General features: G+C 41.8%; 2 protein-coding genes across 2 annotated transcripts; both read right to left on the reverse strand.

The window, feature by feature from the left end:
* Nucleotides 1-1,665: 1,665 nt before the first annotated feature.
* Nucleotides 1,666-6,289, reverse strand: LOC308121751 (organic cation/carnitine transporter 2-like; the record flags this gene model as incomplete). Its single annotated transcript, XM_080483196.1, has 9 exons — nt 1,666-1,805; nt 1,995-2,177; nt 2,379-2,593; nt 2,791-2,891; nt 3,822-3,948; nt 4,765-4,936; nt 5,058-5,212; nt 5,309-5,412; nt 5,882-6,289. The coding sequence occupies 9 exons, from the start codon at nt 6,287-6,289 to the stop codon at nt 1,666-1,668; spliced, it is 1,605 nt and encodes a 534-aa protein (XP_080339322.1).
* Nucleotides 6,290-7,612: 1,323 nt separating this feature from the next.
* On the reverse strand, nt 7,613-21,426 carry LOC308121871 (uncharacterized protein; the record flags this gene model as incomplete). Its single annotated transcript, XM_080483397.1, is given in 20 exon segments — nt 7,613-7,977; nt 10,882-11,017; nt 11,207-11,389; nt 11,593-11,807; nt 12,014-12,114; nt 12,491-12,617; nt 12,744-12,915; nt 13,037-13,191; nt 13,289-13,392; nt 13,862-14,285; nt 17,841-17,976; nt 18,142-18,324; nt 19,139-19,353; nt 19,459-19,553; nt 19,792-19,918; nt 20,034-20,205; nt 20,297-20,451; nt 20,824-20,930; nt 20,934-20,987; nt 20,989-21,426. Coding segments are annotated over 20 exon segments (3,366 nt in total). The 3' UTR covers nt 7,613-7,910.
* Between the last annotated feature and the right edge of the window lie 3,845 nt (nt 21,427-25,271).

Genomic DNA, 25,271 nt, shown 5'->3' on the forward strand with positions numbered 1-25,271 from the left:
ATTTTAAACACATACAAGCAAATTAATCTGCCGGGGAAAATTGGCTTTGAAATACCTCACTTGTAGTCAAAGTGCAGCAGTGTACAACACTATGAATGTACAAAAACACAAACAAGCCATAAGAATCTACAACTTGCTCTCTCTGGTTGCGCTGTCTCCATTTTCAACTTCCTTTGTCTTTTTGCCTCGCCCCCTGTTGGAACAGTGAGATTTTTCGTTAGTCATTTTCTTGGTGATAATATATCACATTTTGCAAGAGCAACCCATTCATGAAACATTGTGTTCCTCTTCATCGACCTAAAAAAAGCTTTTGATACAATCAACAACAACATACTAATCAAGAAACTGGAACGGTATATGATCAGGGTAACAGTTTTACACCGAGTAAAAAGTTATTTAGAGGGCAGGAGGCCGTTTGTGAAGCTGGGAATGTTTATTTCTGTATGCTTGGACATTGCTTGTGGCGTCCCCCAGGGGTCAGGATTGGGTCCCAAATTGTTCTCTCCTTACATAAAAGACATCTGCAGAGTTTCAAACGTTTTAATTTGGATTTTATTTGCAGATGACACCACTATTTATTGCTCAGTGTGGGAGCCACAGTAATGTCTGTGTGAAACATTGGATACCCCCATACTGATACCCCCATGCTTTCAATTATTTTAATAATGTTAATACTTTAATTGCTTATTGTTTATTTGTAATGTTCACTATATGTACCTTGGTTAACACTTTATGTACTGGCACTGTGGTTTATGGGCAGATAATGTACACAGGCACTTTGGGCAGCTAAAGGCACCTGATGACCACTTTTTTCAGTAACGACTAATCTAACGTGTTACTATTTCCAAACCAGTAATCAGATTATCCAAGTCACTGTGCGTTACTATTGCAGCGTTCAGCAGGATGAGTTTCTTGTCTGTAAAGCCGCTTTATTATTAAACAGAACTGAGCCCTGCTTTGTTCTCCGAACAGACACATGGACACACACATTGCATGCAGTCATCGGACCCACCCCCTTCTCCACTCTGAGCCAATCACTGGCCAACTCGCTCTTACGGTGCGTTCAGGTAACACAAAAGAATCGGCACAAACAAACATCATTACTAAACCATATCATTGCACCAAGAATACGACTGCAGGGGGATTCAGGATTCAGGAGGAAACATTTTCAAACATCCACCTGTGCACACAACTTTAAAAAGATTTAGCATTTCAGTGTGTGGAGTGAGACTGTGGAATAGACTGCCGGTGGAGTTCAAGCAATGTCCAACCATGAAGCAGTTCAAACACCGGTACAAATACATGCTGTTTAAAAGGTATAGGGAAGAAGAAGAATGGAATATGCAGTAGGTATTCTTACTGTTACCACTTGTTTGTTTATCTGTTACATACTCATTTGCTTTCTTTGCTTTGTTCTAGTTTGTTTTGCATTGTTTTGGGAATGTGCGATTGGTTAAAAAAATGCTGTGCAAATCAATTGGAGACGGGGTAGGATTTAATCAGCTTTTGCTTCCTCCAACTCCTTTTTGAACACATTTTCATCTAGATTTTCATCTTCAATGCATTTTGTTTTTGCTTGTGTTCAAAACAAAATAAATGGATGAAAGAATGAATGAATGAATAAATGAAACAATGAGGCCAGTAAACATTTTAATATACATGAACTCACCTGCATATCAGCTGCATTTGTGATAATGTCTCTGGCAAAGCTTTTCCATATGTTTCTGGCAACATCCAACACACAATAGCACCAGAAATGGCGAGAGATCCCATCAGTATGTATGGAAGGGGCTTGAAGTATTGTCCTGCCAAAAAAAGAACATCAAGTTAGGATAAAACAGATATTTGTGGAAAAGTTGAATTTGCTGCTATAACGTGGTCACATTTTGGAGAGTTTAGAAAATGTGTTTGGTTGTAAAAATATCTGATGCCGTTGCTACTGTTTGATGAGAAACATTGCTCTGCTACCCAAAACAACAAACCATTACATTTACCCAGGTAAATCATGAAGGGGGAGATGATGGTGCCGAGACGCGCAGCCATGGAGCAACACCCCATCGCTGTATTTCTGATGATGGTGGGGAAGACCTCCGATGTGGCGGCATACACCACGCAGAAAGCTGACGTGATGCCAAACTTTCCCAACATCTCAAGAAACACTGCCACACTTGGTAAACCTGTATGCAGGCAAGACAACAGAAGGAAAAAAAAAGCATATTCATATTTAACTTCATAAGCTACCTCATGATGAACGATGTAAATCTTCTATAAAATACCAGAGCATGTTTGAAGATCCCAAAATGTCAAATGTTAATTGTGTTTGTATATCCCTTGTCAGTCTCTTTCACTGAAGAAATGATTGGACGTTTGAACATTACCTATTGGAATGAGGTTCACACAGAAGGTCATAATGCCTCCGAGCAGGAGTGTGGAAGACTGACAGATGTGCCTGGAGCAGTACTGGAGCAGAATCAGGGCAATTATGTAGGCTGGCACCTCCGTGACCGCTGACAAGAAGCAGTTTAGGTAAGGATCACCATGCAGGTTTGAAGTGTTGAGGAGTAAAGCATAGTAACTGATGGTGATGGCGAACCTGCAGAGACAATACACACATGAGAGTAAAACACAAAACCAAACCACAGCGTGTTTTGAAACCAACTGCATGAATCCCAAATATAAAAAACTGAATATTTTGTCTTGTGATAATTAAACATCACTGGTAAATGCAAAGAGTCAATCGTGATGTTTGTTGATTATATATATATAAAAAACAACAACCAGTATACGCACCACAGAAATGAATACAGTAATGTAATAGAGAGAACATTGCAGGATTTCAGAATGACGAGTATGTTGGACTTCTCATCTTTCCTGATCATTGCATCTTCAACCTGAAACAAAACAACAAATAAATGTTGTTAGCGATTGAACTTTTATTGATTCTGTCACTGCACTTAGACAAATATACCACTTGCAGTAGACTTTTTTATTCGTGTTGTCCTATAAAGACAGTTCTGTCAGGTCAATGTGTCTGCCTCTGTGTGTTTCCAATTAACCAATGTTCCACTTGTAATTAAACCCCTCTCCCTCCGTTGTCCTTGTCGGATCGTCTCGTCAACATGGCTTGCCTCTTGTCATCTTGTTGTGCCACTCGTCGTTGCCCTTGTGTCCCCTGTGTGTCCTCGTGTTCCCTGGACTTTGTTACAATAAACCTGTTTTTTATGGCACTGGCTGAGTCTGTTTGGGTTCACCTAACCCTAACCCTAACCCTAACCCTAACCCTAACCCTTACTCTTACAGAACAATAATGGACCCAGTGGACTCACCAATTCCACACAAATCCTTTAAAATTCACAGTGACCTGTCCCAGTCCGGCCTGTTCGCCAGTGACCGTTTCCTGGGCACCTGGGACCTGTTCCAGTCCGGCCACTTCTCCTGTGGCTGCTCCCCCAGTCTCTAGTTTCCTGTGTTCCCTGACCTGTCAGTCTCTGTTCCTAGTTTCCCTTTGGCCCCTGTGCCTTCAGAGTTACCCGTGCCTACTGAGGCACTTGTTCCCTGGACTGTTACAACAAACCTGGTTTTTACGGAACTGGCTGAGTCTAAGTTTGGGTCCACTCTGCCTAACCCTGACAAGTTTGTGTTAGCATGAGCCACCAAACTAAAATCTGGCTCATGTTTGAACTTGAAATTTCTCCGTTTGACTTTCATCCATTTTGTACACAGGGCTGGAGCCAATCCCAGCTGACTTTAGGTTTAGGTGAAGACAGAGTACAACCTGCACAGGCATGTGGAATTCAGAGTGACTTTTTGAACTTGCTTACCTCCACTTTGATAAAAATATTCTGCGGAGCTTCTACTTTATTCAGCTTGGCAGCCTCTCTCAGAATGGCTTCAGCTTCCTTCACTTTCCCCTGAGAGAACAGCCATCGAGGAGATTCTGGGATCAACCTGATCAGATGAACACAAGAGTACAGCATGTGCTGAGTAACATGTGTATGTACCCGAAAGAACTGACAGGGTTTGTTCTTTTATGGCACTGCATATACTGTAAGAAAACATTTCAATAAAACTTTTATCAGTGTGTGTGTGTTTGTGTGTGTGTGTGTCCTTTAACAGGCATACTGCTCGCTTGTCAGTGTGCTTGAGCGAGCGTGCATATGCTGAGCAGATGTAGCAAGAAGCTGCACATAAAAGTAAGAGGCCAATAAATGCAACAAGTGTTCATCTCAGAAACTGAGTTCTATGTCCTGCTTTCCACCAACTGTGAGGTGAGGGAGTTAACCCCGAAGCTGAGGACAGCTTTGGCTCCGCAGTAGAAGTTGTTCTACCTTGCGTCTTCCGACCACGGTCTGGAGACAGGAGCAGGAAGGGTTAATATTTTGTCATACACTGAGACCTAACATTTAACAAAGGTGCTTTCAATAAAACTTTGTCAGAGACAGCATGGTTTCCTCTACATTCATTTAGGAGTGGCGGGCCACCCGGGGTGGGTGTGCGCTTGGTGGAACAGATCTTTGAGCAAACTGTGCGCCCCTCACTGGCCGCCCGCGCTTTGCAGTGAAGTGCCGTAAACCCCGCGCTGCCGTAAAGTGGTATCGGTGTCGTGGCATCGGTGGCAGTTTTATGAGTACGAGTACGAGTACGAGTACGAGTACGAGTACTCATGCCTGGTATTGAACCAATACCCGATACTGGTATCAGTATCGGTGCATCCCTAGTATGAATGATGAATTTCGGTGTGTCAAATTCATTCAATAGTCTCACCACCACAGAGGGATGTAGATCAAGCCTGCTGCAGCCGAGGTAATCACTAACATTCGCCATTCCCGGAGAAAGTAGGCCACTGCAGGTAACACCATGTTCCCTGCAGCAGAGCTCATGAAGACTCCAAGAGAGCAGAAAATCACTCTGGTTTTGGGGCTGAGAATCTCTGACCCTGTGGGTGGTAGAAGTCAGAAGATAGTCCAGTATAAGAGAATACAATAACCGTTTCTCTGTATCTAACAGTTTATTTTCAATAAATACTCTGGTTGAGATCAAATTGGGGATATTCATACCAAGCACAAATGCAATGATACAGTTGGAGAATCCGCCAGCACCCACAAAGAAGAAGATGAAGCAGAAGATCTCCCAGTTCGGGGAGAAAATCTGTGCTGTGAGAGATACAGCCTGAAGACCCATCATGATGAAGAGTGCTGGCTTCCTCCCAAACCTGTGTGACGAGTCGGGTTGATTAAAGGGCTGTTCTGAAACTACTAACAAGGACATTGGGAATAAGTTAATAAAAAAAAAAAGGTTCTTCACAAACCTGTCTGACAAGTGGCCTGAGACCAGCGCTCCCACCAGCACGCCAACATAATGAATAGATGTGGACAGAGGAACTTTGTATGCATTGTCACACACCAAATCCCACTGCAAAAGAATAAATTAAAAACATTAAAAGATCTGTTTATGTCACACAGTGAGAGACACACATGCAGGCACACACATACTGTATACATTCACTGTAACCCTGATTTAGGCAGATGAAGACTTTTCTCATATCCACATCAAGAACGAGTCAGAATTCCTTGATTCCTTTTTTACAACACATTTCAGACCCTTTAGATAGAAGAACTTTGGAATTTGGCGTTTGTTTGCTCTCTCTTTAATTAATTAAGAGTATGTTTCTTTTCTCATGCACTTCTCAGTGGTTGGAATAAGGTCTCATGTGTCTTCTTGTACAGACACAACACAAAGTTAATATTTTCATAAGCTGATCTCTACTAATATACAAATTTTATAATTCAAATAAACTTGAAAACTGAACATGGTCACAAAATAAGCAACACAATTGCAGACATTTGTAAACTGAAGTGACAAACACTCATTGACTACTCACCTCTGTTACAATAGTTGACTGGTAGATTGCTGTGCTGTATGTCCAGCCATGGAGACAATGCTCCAAAGGAATTTCACTCACGTTCACGTCTACATTTGGGATGAAGTTGTTTTGGGAGTAATTTTGAACCATTTCCAGGTTAAGCCTCGAACAGGAGCTGCGCTTTTCAACACCATTGACTGTTTCCATTGGAACCGTCACGTTTCTCCACATCTCACTGATTTTGGAGTCTTCAGGAATATAACATTCATGAGGTGGAGTGTCTCCAACAAATACTATATAAATACCAATGAATCCATTTGGGAGGATGCTGATGGCCAGAGCAAAGAAAATCCTTCGTTGGAAGGCTCCCCAGGAGCCGAGAAAAGATGTGATGGTGTCATAGTCCCTGATATTTTCACTAGCCATTATGATACAAAGAATTCTTGATCATTTAGAGAAAAAAACCTGATCAAAGTTGAATCCAAGGCTGCGTTGCCACCGATTGACACACGGCAGACTGTGCTCTACAACTTCTTGACATGCATTTGAAGCCAAAGTGACCTGTTCAGATGAGCTCTCATTTTATATCCAGCCTTCAACTGATCCCTGAGGTTACAGAGTTAAGTGAAATTGCTGAAAAAAAATTATGAAACGTTCACTCGCTCGTCATAATTCTTGTCAAACCAGAGATAGAGTGCCTGGCCATGTCTGCTTGAAATGCAAATGTATTTTATAAAACGAGAAAACTGGAAACTCCATCAATGAGCCTTCAAAGAACAACTGAAAAGACAGTTAATCATTGTTAAGCAGATGTGAATGATGTGTGTTATAAACCACATAATTGTCACTTTCACACCTGGAGTGTATCCCAGAGCATAAAGATGAGAGTGAAGATAAAGTAAAATTTGGTAACACTGCCTCATGTTTGAAATGCTCTGTGGACCTTTTATTTTGTGATGCATTGTGGCAGGCAGTAGGTTTAGAGGCACAAAACTGCCGTAGTTCCATGTTTACCACAGATTTCTTTCTCCATCAAGTTATACAATGTGCTTAAGATACATCAGTGAGCATAATTTCTCACCTTTGGACCATTCTGGTCTGTTATTAATCTTTCTGCGAACCTAAGCTTTCCAGCTGCTGACAGTCGTCTTGCATTACACTATAAGCCTTTAATGAAGGACTTGAAAAAGGCTAAAACAGTCTTTGAAATGAGAGAAATTCATGCATTTTTAATTCATGGCAACAACAATGATGACTGAAAACCTGGCGTGTTTCTGAAAAACTAAAGTCAGAATAAACTTTGTGTCACTGTCAAATGTTAACATGAGGCATACATACACTGCTCACAACGAGTGAGAGATATTCAGTTATCAGCTGAAATTTCAGGATGAACCTAAAATGCACTATAACCTTTTACGGGTAAACTTAATGTGACTTTTCCTCAACTTTTGAATGCACTGTAAAATGTTTCAGAAGTTTTTGCAAAACTTTCTGTGCCAGAATGCACAACAGATGTTTGATCCATCAGGACACCAATACATTTCCTGGTTCAGTTCGATTTGGTATTTAAAGTCCTCCTCATTATGCTGCTCACATTTTGTAACACATGGTGGCTGTAGATGACTGAGATGTCTATTTATTTTGCTTTGTATGGTCTGCTGGAAGGAGCATCACATTGTCGGTGGCAAATAAAAGTTTACAACTTTCAATAGGTTGTTAGTATCAATAAAAAATAATAGTAAACCAGGTATATGAAATTCATCACTTTATTTTGCCAGTGTCATGTGTGTTACTCAAAATTCAACAAACTCGAACATAGCTACAAACCACATTTGATATTTCGAGTTAAACTAGATTGACTCTGTGATTTAAATATGCATCTTGAAAACATTACCATATTCAAAACAAAAAGATATACAACATTTTAAACACATACAAGCAAATTAATCTGCCGGGGAAAATTGGCTTTGAAATACCTCACTTGTAGTCAAAGTGCAGCAGTGTACAACACTATGAATGTACAAAAACACAAACAAGCCATAAGAATCTACAACTTGCTCTCTCTGGTTGCGCTGTCTCCATTTTCAACTTCCTTTGTCTTTTTGCCTCGCCCCCTGTTGGAACAGTGAGATTTTCCGTTAGTCATTTTCTTGGTGATAATATATCACATTTTGCAAGAGCAACCCATTCATGAAACATTGTGTTCCTCTTCATCGACCTAAAAAAAGCTTTTGATACAATCAACAACAACATACTAATCAAGAAACTGGAACGGTATATGATCAGGGTAACAGTTTTACACCGAGTAAAAAGTTATTTAGAGGGCAGGAGGCCGTTTGTGAAGCTGGGAATGTTTATTTCTGTATGCTTGGACATTGCTTGTGGCGTCCCCCAGGGGTCAGGATTGGGTCCCAAATAGTTCTCTCCTTACATAAATGACATCTGCAGAGTTCCAAACGTTTTAATTTGGATTTTATTTGCAGATGACACCACTATATATTGCTCAGTGTGGGAGCCACAGTAATGTCTGTGTGAAACATTGGATACCCCCATACTGATACCCTCATGCTTTCAATTATTTTAATAATGTTAATACTTTAATTGCTTATTGTTTATTTGTAATGTTCACTATATGTACCTTGGTTAACACTTTATGTACTGGCACTGTGGTTTATGGGCAGATGATGTACACAGGCACTTTGGGCAGCTAAAGGCACCTGCAGGGGTCTTGCAGGGTCCTCCGGATGGACATCATTCTGTGGACCTCATGTGAGACCATATGCATTGGCTGAAGTGTGGTCCTGTGCTTCACGTTGCGGGAAAAAAAATCGAACTATTGAACCCATGCATGCCTGGATATCACGTATTTCTCTGAATGGGTGTGCAACAAATATTGGAGGCACTGCTGAGATAATTAATTAATGGAGTGTGGTAACAAGAGGGCCGCTGGGGATCGTGACTAAAAGCAACCACAAGAGGGCAGCGACATCACACAAAATGGACCTGGAGGAGTTGGGCGAGGTCTCAAAGAATTTGCAATCTGCAACAGTCTCAGCTCAAAGAGGTGTGTGTTAAAGCTAAAACCCCACCTGGCAATGTCACAACAAAGCGAGCGTTAATTCGATCAATCACTGAATCCATGGATAACGCGATCAACGATGACGATCAAGCTGTTGCAGCACATAATCTAAAGACTTTGCTAGAACACGCTGAGCAGATTACAGACATTGCTGATGATGTAAATCGAGAACAACCTGCAGAGATCTCACCTCAAACTAGCAATCAGATCTCAGACCAAATAAGTTTGGAAGAAAAGTATTCACAGCTTTAGCTTAGTAGTCAAGCCCTCCAGGCAGAAGTGGGGAGGCTGAACGACAGAGTGAACAATATGTAAGCAAACCAAGCCCCATCTTCACAAGATATGTTATCTACAGATTCGAACAGATTACCAGAAGTGATGATGCGATGACAGATCAAGATTTGCAGTCAGATTGGAGGGAGAGGTCAAAAGGACAAACTGTCCTCCATAAACCTAATGCAGCAGATAGACAGAGCTCTGAGCAAAGGACACAGTGAAGCTGAGGTTATCGAGGCAGTGGTTAGGTCGATCATTCCAGGTTCGAGTCTTCCCGACATGCTCGAAATTAAAAGTGACCTAATGCTTGACAGACTCGAGACGATTTTAAAGGGCCACTTCAAAGAAGACAGTCCAACTGACGTACACCACAGACTAGTTAACATCACTCAAGACAGTCGTGAGTCTCCACAAAACTTCCTTTTTGGAAGCCTTTTTGAGGCTTTTACTAGCTTCAAGGGGAATGGACTGCAATATAGCAGTGAACTTATTCAGAAGAAATTCTTAAAGTCAGTCAGTACAGGGCTGTGACATGACAACATCAAATTTCAGCTGAAACCATATCTTAATGATTGGAGAGTGACAACTGAGCTACTCATTTGAAAAAAATGAATGAAGTCAGCAACTGTTGAGACCAGTGATACCGGTAACGCGTTAATTAGTAACGTGTTACTCTCATATGACCACTTTTTGTCAGTAACGACTAATCTAACGTGTTACTATTTCCAAACCAGTAATCAGATTATCTAAGTCACTGTGCGTTACTATTGCAGCATTAAGCAGGATGAGTTTCTTGTCTGTAAAGCCGCTTTATTATTAAACAGAACTGAGCCCTGCTTTGTTCTCCGAGCAGACACATGGACACACACATTGCATGCAGTCATCGGACCCACCCCCTTCTCCACTCTGAGCCAATCACCGGCCAATTCACTCTTACGGTGCGTTCAGGTAACACAAAAGAATCGGCATAAACAAACATCATTACTAAACCATATCATTGCACCAAGAATACGGCTGTGGAGATGTTACACTAATTTTGTAATTTTCTTGAGTGAAAACATATATTGGCAGGAAGACCCATCAATCAACCAACCAACCAACCAACCAGTCAACCAATCAATCAATCAATCAATCAATGGGGGGGATTCAGGAGGAAACATTTTCAAACATCCACCTGTGCACACAACTTTAAAAAGATTTAGCATTTCAGTGTGTGGAGTGAGACTGTGGAATAGACGGCCGGTGGAGTTCAAGCAATGTCCAACCATGAAGCAGTTCAAACACCGGTACAAATACATGCTGTTTAAAAGGTATAGGAAAGAAGAAGAATGGAATATGCAGTAGGTATTCTTACTGTTACCACTTGTTTGTTTATCTGTTACATACTCATTTGCTTTCTTTGCTTTGTTCTAGTTTGTTTTGCATTGTTTTGGGAATGTGCGATTGGTTAAAAAAATGCTGTGCAAATCAATTGGAGAGGGGGTAGGATTTAATCAGCTTTTGCTTCCTCCAACTCCTTTTTGAACACATTTTCATCTAGATTTTCATCTTCAATGCATTTTGTTTTTGCTTGTGTTCAAAACACAATAAATGGATGAAAGAATGAATGAATGAATAAATGAAACAATGAGGCCAGTAAACATTTTTATATACATGAACTCACCTGCATATCAGCTGCATTTGTGATAATGTCTCTGGCAAAGCTTTTCCATATGTTTCTGGCAACAGCCAACATACAATAGCACCAGAAATGGCGAGAGATCCCATCAGTATGTATGGAAGAGGCTTGAAGTATTGTCCTGCCAAAAAAAGAACATCAAGTTAGGATAAAACAGATATTTGTGGAAAAGTTGAATTTGCTGCTATAACGTGGTCACATTTTGGAGAGTTTAGAAAATGTGTTTGGTTGTAAAAATATCTGATGCCGTTGCTACTGTTTGATGAGAAACATTGCTCTGCTACCCAAAACAACAAACCATTACATTTACCCAGGTAAATCATGAAGGGGGAGATGATGGTGCCGAGACGCGCAGCCATGGAGCAACACCCCATCGCTGTATTTCTGATGATGGTGGGGAAGACCTCCGATGTGACGGCATACACCACGCAGAAAGCTGACGTGATGCCAAACTTTCCCAACATCTCAAGAAACACTGCCACACTTGGTAAACCTGTATGCAGGCAAGACAACAGAAGGAAAAAAAAAAAGCATATTCATATTTAACTTCAAAAGCTACCTCATGATGAACGATGTAAATCTTCTGTAAAATACCAGAGCATGTTTGAAGATCCCAAAATGTCAAATGTTAATTGTGTTTGTATATCCCTTGTCAGTCTCTTTCACTGAAGAAATGATTGGACGTTTGAACATTACCTATTGGAATGAGGTTCACACAGAAGATCATAATGCCTCCGAGCAGGAGTGTGGAAGACTGACAGATGTGCCTGGAGCAGTACTGGAGCAGAATCAGGGCAATTATGTAGGCTGGCACCTCCGTGACCGCTGACAAGAAGCAGTTTAGGTAAGGATCACCATGCAGGTTTGAAGTGTTGAGGATTAAAGCATAGTAACTGATGGTGATGGCGAACCTGCAGAGACAATACACACATGAGAGTAAAACACAAAACCAAACCACAGCGTGTTTTGAAACCGACTGCATGAATCCCAAATATAAAAAATGGAATATTTTGTCTTGTAGTAATTGAACGTCAGTGGTAAATGCAAAGAGTCAATCATAATGTTTGTTCATTATATTTTAAAGAATCACATCACATCAAAAAAACAGTATACGCACCACAGAAATGAACACAGTAATGTAATAGAGAGAACATTGCAGGATTTCAGAATGACGAGTATGCTGGATTTCTCATCCTTCCTGATCATTGCATCTTCAACCTGAAACAAAAAAAAAACAAAGAAATATTGATAGCGATTGAACTTTTATTGATTCTATAGCTGCGCTTTGACCAATATACCACTTTGTTTGTGTTAGCATGGTTCACCAAACTAAGTTCAAAGGTGACCAGATTTTGATTTCTCAGTTTGGCTTTTGTCCATCTTGTACACAGGGCTGGAGCCAATCCCAGCTGACTTTACGTGAAGACAGAGCAACACCTGCACAGGCCACCAGTCATCATTAGGGCGAACACAGAGAGACAGACAACAAACACACTCGCATTCACACGCATGGACAATTTATAGTCTCTGATTAGCCTGACATGCACGATTTTAGACTGAAGTAGGAAAAACGAGTATGTTTTAATTTGCTTACCTCCACTTTGGTAAAAATATTCTGTGGAGCTTCTACTTTATTCAGCTTGGCAGCCTCTCTCAGAATGGCTTCAGCTTCCTTCACTTTGCCCTGCGAGAACAGCCATCGGGGAGATTCTGGGATCAACCTGATCAGATGAACACAAGAGTACAGCATGTGCTGAGTAACATGTGTATGTAACCCAAAGAACTGACAGGATGAGACTAGTATGAACAATGAGTTTCGGTGTGTCATATAAATTAAATAGTCTCACCACCACAGAGGAATGTAGATCAAGCCTGAGGCAGCCATGGGAATCATTAACATCTGCCAATCACGGAGGAAGTAGGCTACTGCAGGCATCACCATGTACCCCACAGCCGAGCTCATGAAGACTCCAAGAGAGCAGAAAATCACTCTGGTTTTGGGGCTGAGAATCTCTGACCCTGCGGGTGGTAGAAGTCAGAAGATAGTCCAGTATAAGAGAATACAATAACCGTTTCTCTGTATCTAACAGTTGATTTTCAATAAATACTCTGGTTGAGATCAAATTGGTGATATTCATACCAAGCACAAATGCAATGATATAGTTGGAGAATCCGCCAGCACCCGCAAAGAAGAAGATGAAGCAGAAGATCTCCCAGTTCGGGGAGAAAATCTGTGCTGTGAGAGATACAGCCTGAAGACCCATCATGATGAAGAGTGCTGGCTTCCTCCCATAGCTGTGTGATGAGTCGGGTTGATTAAAGTGCTGTTCTGAAACTACTAACAAGGACATTGGGAATAATTTAAAAAAAAATAATACGGTTCTTCACGAACCTGTCTGACAAGTGGCCTGAGACCAGCGCTCCCACCAGCACGCCAACATAATGAATAGATGTGGACAGAGGAACTTTGTATGCATTGTCACACACCAAATCCCACTGCAAAAGAATACATTAAAAACATTAAAATATCTGTTTATGTCACACAGTGAGAGACACACATGCAGGCACACACATACTGTATACATTCACTGTAACCCTGATTTAGGCAGATGAAGACTTTTCTCATATCCACATCAAGAACGAGTCAGAATTCCTTGATTCCTTTTTTACAACACATTTCAGACCCTTTAGATAGAAGAACTTTGGAATTTGGCGTTTGTTTGCTCTCTCTTTAATTAATTAAGAGTATGTTTCTTTTCTCATGCACTTCTCAGTGGTTGGAATAAGGTCTCATGTGTCTTCTTGTACATACACCACACAAAGTTAATATTTTCATAAGCTGATCTCTACTAATATACAAATTTTATAATTCAAATAAACTTGAAAACTGAACATGGTCACAAAATAAACAACACAATTGCAGACATTTGTAAACTGAAGTGACAAACACTCATTGACTACTCACCTCTGTTACAATAGTTGACTGGTAGATTGCTGTGCTGTATGTCCAGCCATGGAGACAATGCTCCAAAGGAATTTCACTCACGTTCACGTCTACATTTGGGATGAAGTTGTTTTGGGAGTAATTTTGAACCATTTCCAGGTTAAGCCTCGAACAGGAGCTGCGCTTTTCAACACCATTGACTGTTTCCATTGGAACCGTCACGTTTCTCCACATCTCACTGATTTTGGAGTCTTCAGGAATATAACATTCATGAGGTGGAGTGTCTCCAACAAATACTATATAAATACCAATGAATCCATTTGGGAGGATGCTGATGGCCAGAGCAAAGAAAATCCTTCGTTGGAAGGCTCCCCAGGAGCCGAGAAAAGATGTGATGGTGTCATAGTCCCTGATATTTTCACTAGCCATTATGATACAAAGGATTCTTGATCATTTAGAGAAAAAAACCTGATCAAAGTTGAATCCAAGGCTGCGTTGCCACCGATTGACACACGGCAGACTGTGCTCTACAACTTCTTGACATGCATTTGAAGTCAAAGTGACCTGTTCAGCTGATCTCTCATTTTATATCCAGCCTTCAACTGATCCCTGAGGTTACAGAGTTACGTGAAATGCTGTAAAACAATTACGAAACTGACTAATCATAATTCTGGTCAAACCAGAGATAGAGTGCCTGGCCATGTCTGCTTGAAATGCAAATGTATTTTATAAAATGAGAAAAATAGAAGTTTCATGAATGTGCCTTCAAAGAACAGCTGAAAAGACAGTTAATCATTGTTAAGCAGATATGAAACAGTTATAAACCACATAATTGTCACTTTCACACCTGGAGTGTATCCCAGAGCATAAAGATAAAGAGAGACCTAAACTATCTTACTTCGACAAATATCCATAGACCAATGACGTTACGTCAGCACTGAAATGGTCGACGAAGAAGTTGATAGAGGATTTGATATACTGTACCTGTGTCACAAGAAAATACATTTGTAACACTGCCTCATGTTTGAAATGCTCTGTGGACCTTTCATTTTGTGATGCATTGTGGCAGGCAGTAGGTTTAGAGGCACAAAACCAGCATAGTTCCATGTTTACCACAGATTTCTTTCTCCATCAAGCTTGTGCTTTCAAACTTAATCATTAAACAAAAGTTATACAATGTGCTTAAGATACATCAGTGAGCATAATTTCTCACCTTTGGACCATTCTGGTCTGTTATTAATCTTTCTGCGAACCTAAGCTTTCCAGCTGCTGACAGTCGTCTTGCATTACACTATAAGCCTTTAATGAAGGACTTGAAAAAGGCTAAAACAGTCTTTGAAATGAGAGAAATTCATGCATTTTTAATTCATGGCAACAACTTAACGACTGAAAACCTGGCGTGTTTCTGAAAAACTAAAGTCAGAATAAACTTTGTGTCACTGTCAAATGTTAACATGAGGCATACATACACTGCTCACAACAAGTGAGAGATATTCAGTTATCAGCTGAAATTTTAGGAAGAACAAACAATGTACTAAAAGCTTTAAACTTAATGTGCCTTTCCCAAAACCTTTGGATTCACATGTCTAACAGTTCGATATTTCAGTAATTGAAGTAGTAACACCTTGTTGTTCTCTTAGGAACTTAACGGCAGAATCCACATCAGATGTTTGATCCACAAAGAGACCAAAACATTTCCTGGTTCAGTTCAATTCGGTATTCAAACATTCCTTATTATGCTGCTCACATTTTGTCACTATGCGACCAAGAGAACACCCAACAATTGATCAACAGTACCTTGCAAGTCTTCAAACAGGAGGTTCTAAGATGAAAGTGTCCACTGAATGTCACAGAGTGTCACCAGCAGGTTGAACAGAGATACAGAAAGACTGGAAGAGTCAGAGAAAGACATAGAAGCGGACTTCCTTTGCCAAAACTACCCCAGGGAGCATTTAGCTGGACGAGGGACCAGTGGGCCTCAGCGCTGTTCTCTAATGAAAGTCTGTTGACATTGAGCAGAAATGATGGCCGCCAACGATGTTGGAGACGTCAAAGAGAGCCTATAGTGGTGGTGTTAGAGTGTGGCCAGGAATGTCTAGTCAATGTCTGTCCAGGAATGTCTAGTCAATGACTGTCCTAGACTTTGTAAGTGTTGCAGTGACAAGCCCAGACTTCCTGAATAACACCACTAATCCAGTCATTGTACCCCTGCACAAACAACACAGGCGTAATTTCATCTTCATGGGCAACAATGCTCCAGCTCATGGAGGTGGCATTATTAGCAGACTGTGGCACCTCAAACAGAGAGGTCTGAACTTTCTCTAGACATGAAACCCATAGAAAACCTCTGGGATCAGCTGTGTCGCCATGTACAGTCTCATAACTCTGTGCTGTCAAGGGATGTGGATGGACCCAAACACAGACACTCAGAGTTCTATAAAAAACTGAGTTTATTTGTTTAATTGTCAAGGGGTATCAATCCAAATGAGAGCAGAGAATGCAAAAACCATAAACTACAGTCCAGGGAACACAAGGAAACGGGGAGGAATCAGGAACGATAACACGAAACGACAAAGACAACAAAGGGAGAGGGGGTTAAATACACAGGGAAGGCGGGGAGACCAAAGATGCTGCACGAGTGCAGAGCAGTTGAAGAGGACGATAGGATAATTGAACACATGAGGTAGACACACAGAGGCAGATGCAGACAGGGACCTCACATGTGCCCCATAACCTCAATGACCTGACAGTCGCCCTTCAAGAAGAGACGGATGCCATGCCTCAGCAGAAAATAAGTGGAATTGTGGACAGCAGGAGACATCGTTGTCAAACTGTAATTGATGCTCAAGGGCTCACGAGAAATTATTGGGGCACTGACATTTTTGTACCCATTGCATGAGAGGAAGAAATCCTCATTGCATGATTCCACCTAAACTAACTACTTTAATGACGTAATATCACTGCAGCAAGAACTTTATATGTTTTCTAAAATTTCATCCAGAAGCCAACAATCCCAAACTTTTTGTAAAATATGCAGATCGTGACTTTGGAAGTCAGTGGTTGAGCTGCCCTTTGCGCTTAAATGTTAATGGCCTTAATCAGCGTGAAGCAGAGACAGGTTTTTATACCCTGTGGTAAAAATGATGTAACAGAAATGAGGATGCATAAAGCAGAAATATAAACCTCGCTAAGCTTATCACACCCTGTTCATGAGGAGAACATTATCACTTCGGAAAAAAAGATCATTAATTAGTACTAATCAAGTAGTAATTTTGAGTAACGTGCACAACATTGGTATTCAAAGGGTTTATTGTTCATTTGCATGCATCATATGACAATCAGATAAATGTATTTCAATCGCATACAAAAAAAAATAAAAAATGAAAAATATGTTTTATCTCGAGACGAAAATAAACATTTTCTGTAAGAACAAAAAAAGTCTTGATGATGAAAAAAGTGGAATTCTTAATCCCCAAAATACATTAAATTTTTTTGTCTGTTTTGAGAGGAATTTTACTCCGAGCTAAGCACTGTCATCCAAGAAGCTAAAGGGTGAGAGTTTGCACGTCAGATTTGGGCTCATGTTGGATGGGTGTGTTGCCCGATGCTCCATTTTCATAGTGTTTCTTCTTTTTGGGTCGACAGCACAGCCTGGAAATAAAAACATGCACATGAGCAACGGAGACGCAGAAATGATCAACGCCCTCTTTGCGTCTCCTTTCACCGCGCTATAAATGTTTACGTTGTCATTGGAGAATTATTTGGAATTTCAAATGATTTTGAAAAGAAATACAGAAAAAAAAAATATATATATTATAAGAAAATACAATAGCAGTTTCTGAAGAGGAAACTGCGTGGCATACTGGCTTTTTTTTTTATGCATCTGAATTAAAGTGTTGTTTTGAATGGTTAAAAGATTGTTTTTCAGTGCAAACCTCTGTAATATCTGATATTTAACTGCAGTGAGGACGAGATTTGTGTCAAAGTGATGGAAACACACCCCCGACATTCTTGCATCTGCTCCACTGTCTCTGGTAGATCTTTATGAAGTGTCTCTGGGAGGAAGAAGTTCACCACAGAAGAGGCAATCGTGAGACTTCCCATTAGAATATAAGGCAGAACCTTATTATATGTACCTGTAAAAGATAAAGGAGCACCATTACATTTGTCATTATGATTCCTAATACTCCAATAGTTTCCTTAATCTTTATACGTACTACCAATATCCTTTGCAGAGTGTTTTTGCTCTCAAAGCATCTATGGTGTATCGATACAATTATTATAGATTATCTCCAAATTACCTAAATAGATGACATATGGAGCCGTGATGCTGCCAATGCGAGCAGCCGAGGAGCACATCCCCATGCCGACGTTCCGAAGTACAGTGGGGTAGATCTCCGCGGTGTAGATGTAGACGATGCTGAAGGCCATGGTGAATCCAAACTTCCCCGTCATTTCTAGAGCCAGAGCGACGTACTGAAGAGCTGGGGAGGAAGGACGGTGACACGGTTGTTAGCGCCAAAGTTAAAGCACTGCATTCAACCTAATCTGAAGTCAGACACAAATTGAAAATGTCACTATCATGACATTTTATCGGAACAGTCTATGAATCAATGTTTGTGCAGACTTTATTTTATCTTTATATAATCTGGTTCAGGAATAAAGTTTCTGTTTCAGTGTTGCTTATAAATCTGTGTGTTAGATATCAGTACGTCCAGCTGGCTGATGAATGACAGATCACGCAGGATGTGTCATTCCTCATATCGGCTGCTCTGACCTCTCGGATCACTTTAGCTTAATCATCACCATAAAAGATCACCGATTGTAAATGTTTACAAGAGGTTATCTTTTACACTACAATGTGTCTATTGACAGAAGCTGGTGGTAATTCTGTTGAACTTGAAAACTTCAGACCTGTGTGAGGTTCGCTTTTACCTGACAATAAAAACAACGTTATACATACTTAGTTCAATGCTGTTCAGTCATTTTCTAATCTGCTATCTCCTTTTACAGATATAGCCAGTGTAAATGACTGCAACTTGCAATATATCTTATACCAGACGCACCACAGAAGACCAAAACCAGACAATTCTTTGATAGTGTTTTTTAAAGGTGCCTTATCTGTCGTCACAGTTAATATGTGTCATGCACATTAAATAAATATGGATAATATACCAGAACTCAAGGACTAATTAGCCAGCTGATTGGTCCTATAAGATAAAATGTAAAACAATTTTAAAAATCATGTATAACTCAGCTCTATTGAGAATTTATTTTTAGAAAAAAAGGACACCTTACTGTCTGGTATGAACTGGATGAGAAGAAGAACTCCTCCTCCGATGATGAGGAAGGATGACAGGAGAGCTCTTCTTGGACATTTCCCCAGTAGCCAGGTGGAAACCACATACGCAGGGACTTCGGTCGTGGCAGATAGGAAACAGTTCATGTAGGGGTTGCCACTCAGGTTGGAGGTATTCAGGGATAAACCAAAGTACCCGATGTTTATCGCCATCCTGAAAATAAGGACAGAATTTGTGGCGCATCACCTTTTTCTTGTGTCAATGTTGGACCGTTATGTTAATAAAAAGAGAGTAAGAGAGACAAAGAAAGAGATTCACCACAAAAGCAGGCACATCAGTGTGATGCATCTGAGGTTCCTGGATTTGAGGACATCCAGCATGGTATATCTCTTGGTGGGTGGCATTGCCTGGAGCTGGAAAATACAATTTATATGAATCAGTTTGACAAATATGTAGACATTTTCCACATTTCTGTATAGAATATAATTTGAAGATTTACTTTCAGAAGAACTATTAATAGTCCTCAATGTATTTCAGAGATGAGAGTAAAATAACTCTTATTTTGTCATATTCTTCAGAACTGAGAAAGCTTTCATATCGAAATAAAAAAAGAGAGAATTGCTGAAGTTGATGGATGCATCAGAGTCTTACGCCAGATTCTTTGAAGATTACAGGTGGCGCTTCAACTTTATTTTTCCTTGCAGCCTCTCTTATGATGACCTCCGCCTCTTCCACTCTTCCCTGAGTTATTAGCCATCGAGGAGATTCGGGGATGAACCTGCACAAATAATACAGGTTCCCAATAAAACGATTTTTTTCTTTGCAGTAAAAATGTAAATGACAATAAGCATCAGATTAGGTGAAAAAAGAAGTCATCATAATAGTAGGCATACCACCACAGTGGGATGTAAACAACAGAGGTTGTTGACAGAACAGCAAGCAGAGTCCTCCAGTCTCTGATGCCATGTGCAATCCAGGGTAGCGTCATGTACCCAATACAATAAAAAAGGAAGGCCCCGAGAGTAGTGAAGAGCACCCGCATGGTTTTACTTAACACCTCCGTTCCTGTAATTAACAAAACCATACATTTTAAATGAATCAAAAAGGCAGACTGCGAAAAAAAGATCAAAAATTTGGCAATAAAGTCTCTATTTACCGAGCACAAAGGCTGAAATGTAGATGGATATCTGAGATGCTCCAACGAACAGGAACATGATACAGAACATCCGCCATGAATGAGAGAAGGACTGAAGCAGGACGGAGAGACATTGGGCCCCAAGAGAGACAAAAACCACCTTCTTCCTCCCAAACCTGAATGGAAACGGGTCATTCATAAGTACACACAGAAATATTACATTTTTAAAAAATCATTAAAAGAAACTTTGGATCGCTGAGTTCCTGTGAATTTCTAAAACCCAGAATGAAATGATGACATTCAATTAATGGTTACGACTTTGAGTCTTCAGACGGAAAGGCCTGGGAGGCCCTGACCAGGTACAGTATGTTATGTACGTAGGAGTTTGCATCAGCAGATGGGGCTGTTGTCATTGATAACGCGATCCTGAATGCATACAGTAAATGACACAAAACGTTTGAAATCAATGCAAATTTGATGTCTAAATGAAAATAAGTGAAATCAAGAACATTTGTAATCATTTAGGATTACAATCAGGAATAAAATACCTGTCAGAGAGCTGTCCTGAGATGAGAGAGCCAACAAGATATCCCACAAAGAGAGTTGAGGACGCAAAGGGAACTTTCCACTGATTGTCACAAACAAGGTCCCACTGTCAGAGATGTAAACAAAAGGTGTATTTCATGCAAGAACTAAGACAACTTACATCTCTCATAAACAGACCCAGATGGAACAAACAAACACGTGCATCCTTTTCTAACCTCAGTGACGATGGTGGAGTGATAGATCTCTTTGCTGTAGCTCCATCCATCCAAACATCCCTCCTGCTCCAATTTAGTGACGTTAATGTCCCTTCCGGGTAAATATCCTTCAGCAGAGAGATTTCTAACCAGGTCTAACTTGTATCTGCTGCACTGGCTCTGAACCTCTTCACCTTTCACTAGCCTGATGGGAATGATGGCGCTTTTCCACTCCTCAGTTAAATTTACATCCGGAATGAGACAGTGGTGCTTTGGAGCTGCTCCTGCAAAGACAATGTAAAGTCCATTAAATCCAGTCGACACAAACACTGTGTTCAAGAGAAAGAATGTGGCCCAGAAGTAAGGACCAGTTTGTCCAAGGAATGCAGTGTCTTCATCATAGTCTCCCATCCTATCCGGGGGGAAAAAAAATCAGCCTCCCTGCTCTCGAGGGAGGAAAAAAGTGTTCTGTAAAATTCCTCAGAGTGTGAGACGCAGTATTCTTCCTCCAGTCCTGAGCTTAGAACCCGAGTGGTGGGGTTGCACTCCCTGCGGGGAAGAATAAGCTGCTGGTCCCTCTGTGGGACAGTTTCAATTGGAAAAACTTCACTTTTTTTTTTAGTCCAGAGGGAGTTTTAAACCTTCTTTGCACAGCACAACTTTACATCCCAAAGTAAAAAAACAAAAAAGAAAAGCACACTTTCAGGCCGTAACCCCCCCTTCCCTCTTTAGACGTTGACAAATTTATCTCCTGAAAAATCTGAGGTTTCTCTCTTTCTCTCAGCGGTTTGATTTGATTTACAGGAAGGTAAATAATCAAAACCTTCTGACCAAACTGGCCTCCCTGCCCCCACACTCCTGTGGGTATTTTCTCGAAACAACATTCCTCACTTTTAAATACTCCAAAGAAGTCCACGTGCCTGTACTCTAAATGTTGCTAAGTAGCATTAAGACCCACACTGGACGCATACTGTAGAGGTAAGCTTATGTAAAGTGCAGCAGAAAATCCAACAGTCTTCTATCCATGTCAGTGATACTATGAGGAGACACAACTAAAATACTCAATATGTGGGAAGAAAAACACCTCAAACAAGTCAACACTTCAAGTCTTACAAGTAAGCATATTCCCTTATCGCTCTTTAGTGGACTGGTATTGACGTGAACAGTACCTGATCTTACAATGGATTTTTCTCTGCTGTGCAATAATTTCAACATGTTGCAAGCATTTCTTCACAGTCTGTGGTGTGTCAGAAATCTGGGGCCTGATCCTGCAGCCACCGCTGCATTTCTAAATCAAAAACAAATAACCAAGGCTTTGCTGGAATCCAGTTTTATGTGGATAACTCAAATGAATTTGCTTCCAAAAAGGCCGTTAATTTAAAAACAAGACTTTACGTGCAATGTGTAACAGTGGCCTCTTTATTAGATCCACATGGAAATTCTATTGTGAGCTAAAATCTCTGTCAGAAATGGGAGTTTGTTCATGTCGATAAAAACTTATCAAACGCACAAACAAATAAAATTCATAGCAGTGTCGAGATGTGGAGAAATCTATGTGTGAGGCAGAAATAATGGGTTTAGTGTGTGTGTGTGTATATATATATTTATATATATATATATGTCTTTCTTAAGAAGGCCACAAAAATCTGAAAAACCAACACTTTTATAAAATTTCCCGAGAGACGGACGGGCCTTTATGGCGTGGCACTTGCCATCTGCAAGAGGGCCCTCCGCATGTCCCTCATCAGCTGGACACCTCTGAGCGACAGATTATAGTCAGCCCGCTTTCTCCACCAACATGGCAAGTTGACAGTAATCGTTGCTTTAGCCCCAACCGATGTCGCTGATGAGGATGCGAAGGATGTCTTCTTTGATCAACTCCACCAGGCTGTTGGCCAAGCCCCACCACAAGACATCACCATCATCCTCAGCGATGCCAACGTCACTCTGTCCAGCTGTGGTCGGTCCACAGGCTCATCCGTCGACAGGTCCACAAACGACAATGGCAACCGCCTTCTCCTTCTCTGCCACCACAACAACCTCTGTGTCGCTGATACCTGGTTTCCTTGGAAACTCGTCCATCACTGGACATGGTACAGCACAGATGGCAGAACCGGGAAAGCACTGGACCACATCCTTATCTCTCGACACTGGAAGTCGTTTGTCACCAACTGCCGTGTGTACCGAGGAGCAGAAATTGGCAACACGGACCATCGTTTGCTGGTGGCCCAGCTCTCGCTAAAGCTGCGAGCCAACCAGCACACCAAGACTCAGCCTCGCTTGGACTCCTCTCTACTCAGCGATCCTAACATCGCCACAGACCTCAGTTCTGCCATCCGCCGCACCTCCGATGCCCTGGCTACTGACAAAGTGAACGACTGGCTGACTTTCAAGGTAAACACCTGGAGTCCGCAGCCAACAACAACATGAGCCGTGTATTCAGTTTGCTGCGCCAAGCCTGTAATGGCCCACGCTTCAAGACAGCCCTGGTGAAAGATTCTGCCTCATAGCAACTGACGCAAACTGCCTCGAACGCTGGAAAGAGCACTTCAGCCTCCTTCTGCAGCACGGTGCCACCTCGGCTATCCCACCATCCTAGCAGCCGCTAATGCTGCAGTTCCTTGTGGCGCCTGCAGCACAGACCCTGTCACACCTTGAGGAAGTCAGAACCGCCCTGAAGAACTTTAACAACAGGAAAGCCCCCGGCATCTGTGCAATAACTGCTGAGATGCTCAAATCAGGAGGCAATAGCATCGTTGAGTGGCTCACCCACATATTCAATCAGGTGTGGGAGACAGAGAGGCTTCTGAGCGACTGGACCAGAGGAGTTATCCTACCATTCTGGAAATGTAAGGGTGGCAGGCTAAACTGTGGCAAACACAGAGGCATTACCCTTCTTTCCATCCCTGGCAAGCTCTTTACAAGGATCTTGCTCACTCGGGCTCTCCCAGCCATCAGAAGCAGCCGCCGTCCCCAGCTGACTGGCTTCATGCCCAACCGCTCCACAACAGACCACATCTCTGCCTTTCGTCTGCTGATAGAGAAGACCTATGAATTAAAGACCGCCATCTCTACATCAGGCTCATAGATCTGAAGGCTGCCGTCTGTCATGCTTCACTGTGGAGTATTCTACAGGCCCTTGGCGCACCACCTAAGATCGTTGCCCTGTTCAAGCTGCTTTACAGCAACGCACAGAGCTGTGCCCGTATTAACGGCAGAGACTGTGACAGGTTTCCCATCTCCAGTGGCGTTCGCCAGGGCTGCGTGGCTGCTCCCGACCTCTTCAATTGCATCATTGACCATGTCATGTTCAGGGTCTGTGAGCGGGTCCCTGGAGTGTCCTTCGGCAGCTACGACCTGACTGACCTGGAGTATGCTGACGACACCATTCTGCTCAGCACATCCCACAGTCAGCTAACAGATACTCTGGGAAGTGAAGAGACAGAGAAGCTTGGCCTCCAAGTGAGCTGGACGAATTCTAAGCTCATGTATGTCGGTGATGGACCAGATCCACATCCCCTACGGTTCGGTATCAACATTGTGGAGCCTGTCAAGAACTTTGTGTATCTGGGGTCCATAGCGAAAGACAATGGGGGCATGAAACCAAAGATTATCCGTAGAAGAGCCCTGGCTGCATCAGCTCTGTAGTCTCTCTGGAAACCACTCTGGCAGAACCAGACCATCTCACGCAAGACTAAGCTCCGGATTCACAACTCTGCAGTACTCTCCATCCTGCTTTAGGGTACGTTTACACTATGTTCCTGGCAGCCACGGAAGCCCCGTATGCCTGAAACGTTGTGCGCCGTAGGATTTTGGGGAATTCTGAGGAAGGCGTGGCACGTTTTTCACATTCTGTCAAGGCTTTCTACGGATGAAATGTGAACGCCGGACCATTTTGAAAGCACGTTTATGTCCCAAAGGGCCACCAAAAATGAAGGCAATCATTGTATCCTGAGACTTTTGCTGGGTGCATACATACCTCTTGATTTCTTTTTCGGTGGCATAGCTTGTAGAAGGTGTTCTGTCGTTAATTGCTCAGACTGAAATGAAACTCACCTCCGGGCTCGACCGTGCGCGTCGTGGCAGACTGGACTGGAACGCAACGCGTCGGGTCCACAAGCCGTCACACGCCGTGATTGAACGTGATGAAACGGCTACCATACACCGTAACTACACCGTGAGAACCATGACGAAGCACGGCGTGACGTGATAAAACGTGAAACAACCGTGAGAGAAGGCGCACTAAATGTCACTTC

Source organism: Lipophrys pholis (assembly GCF_963383615.2).
Source record: "Lipophrys pholis genome assembly, chromosome: 16".
Classification (NCBI taxonomy): Eukaryota; Metazoa; Chordata; class Actinopteri; order Blenniiformes; family Blenniidae; genus Lipophrys; species Lipophrys pholis.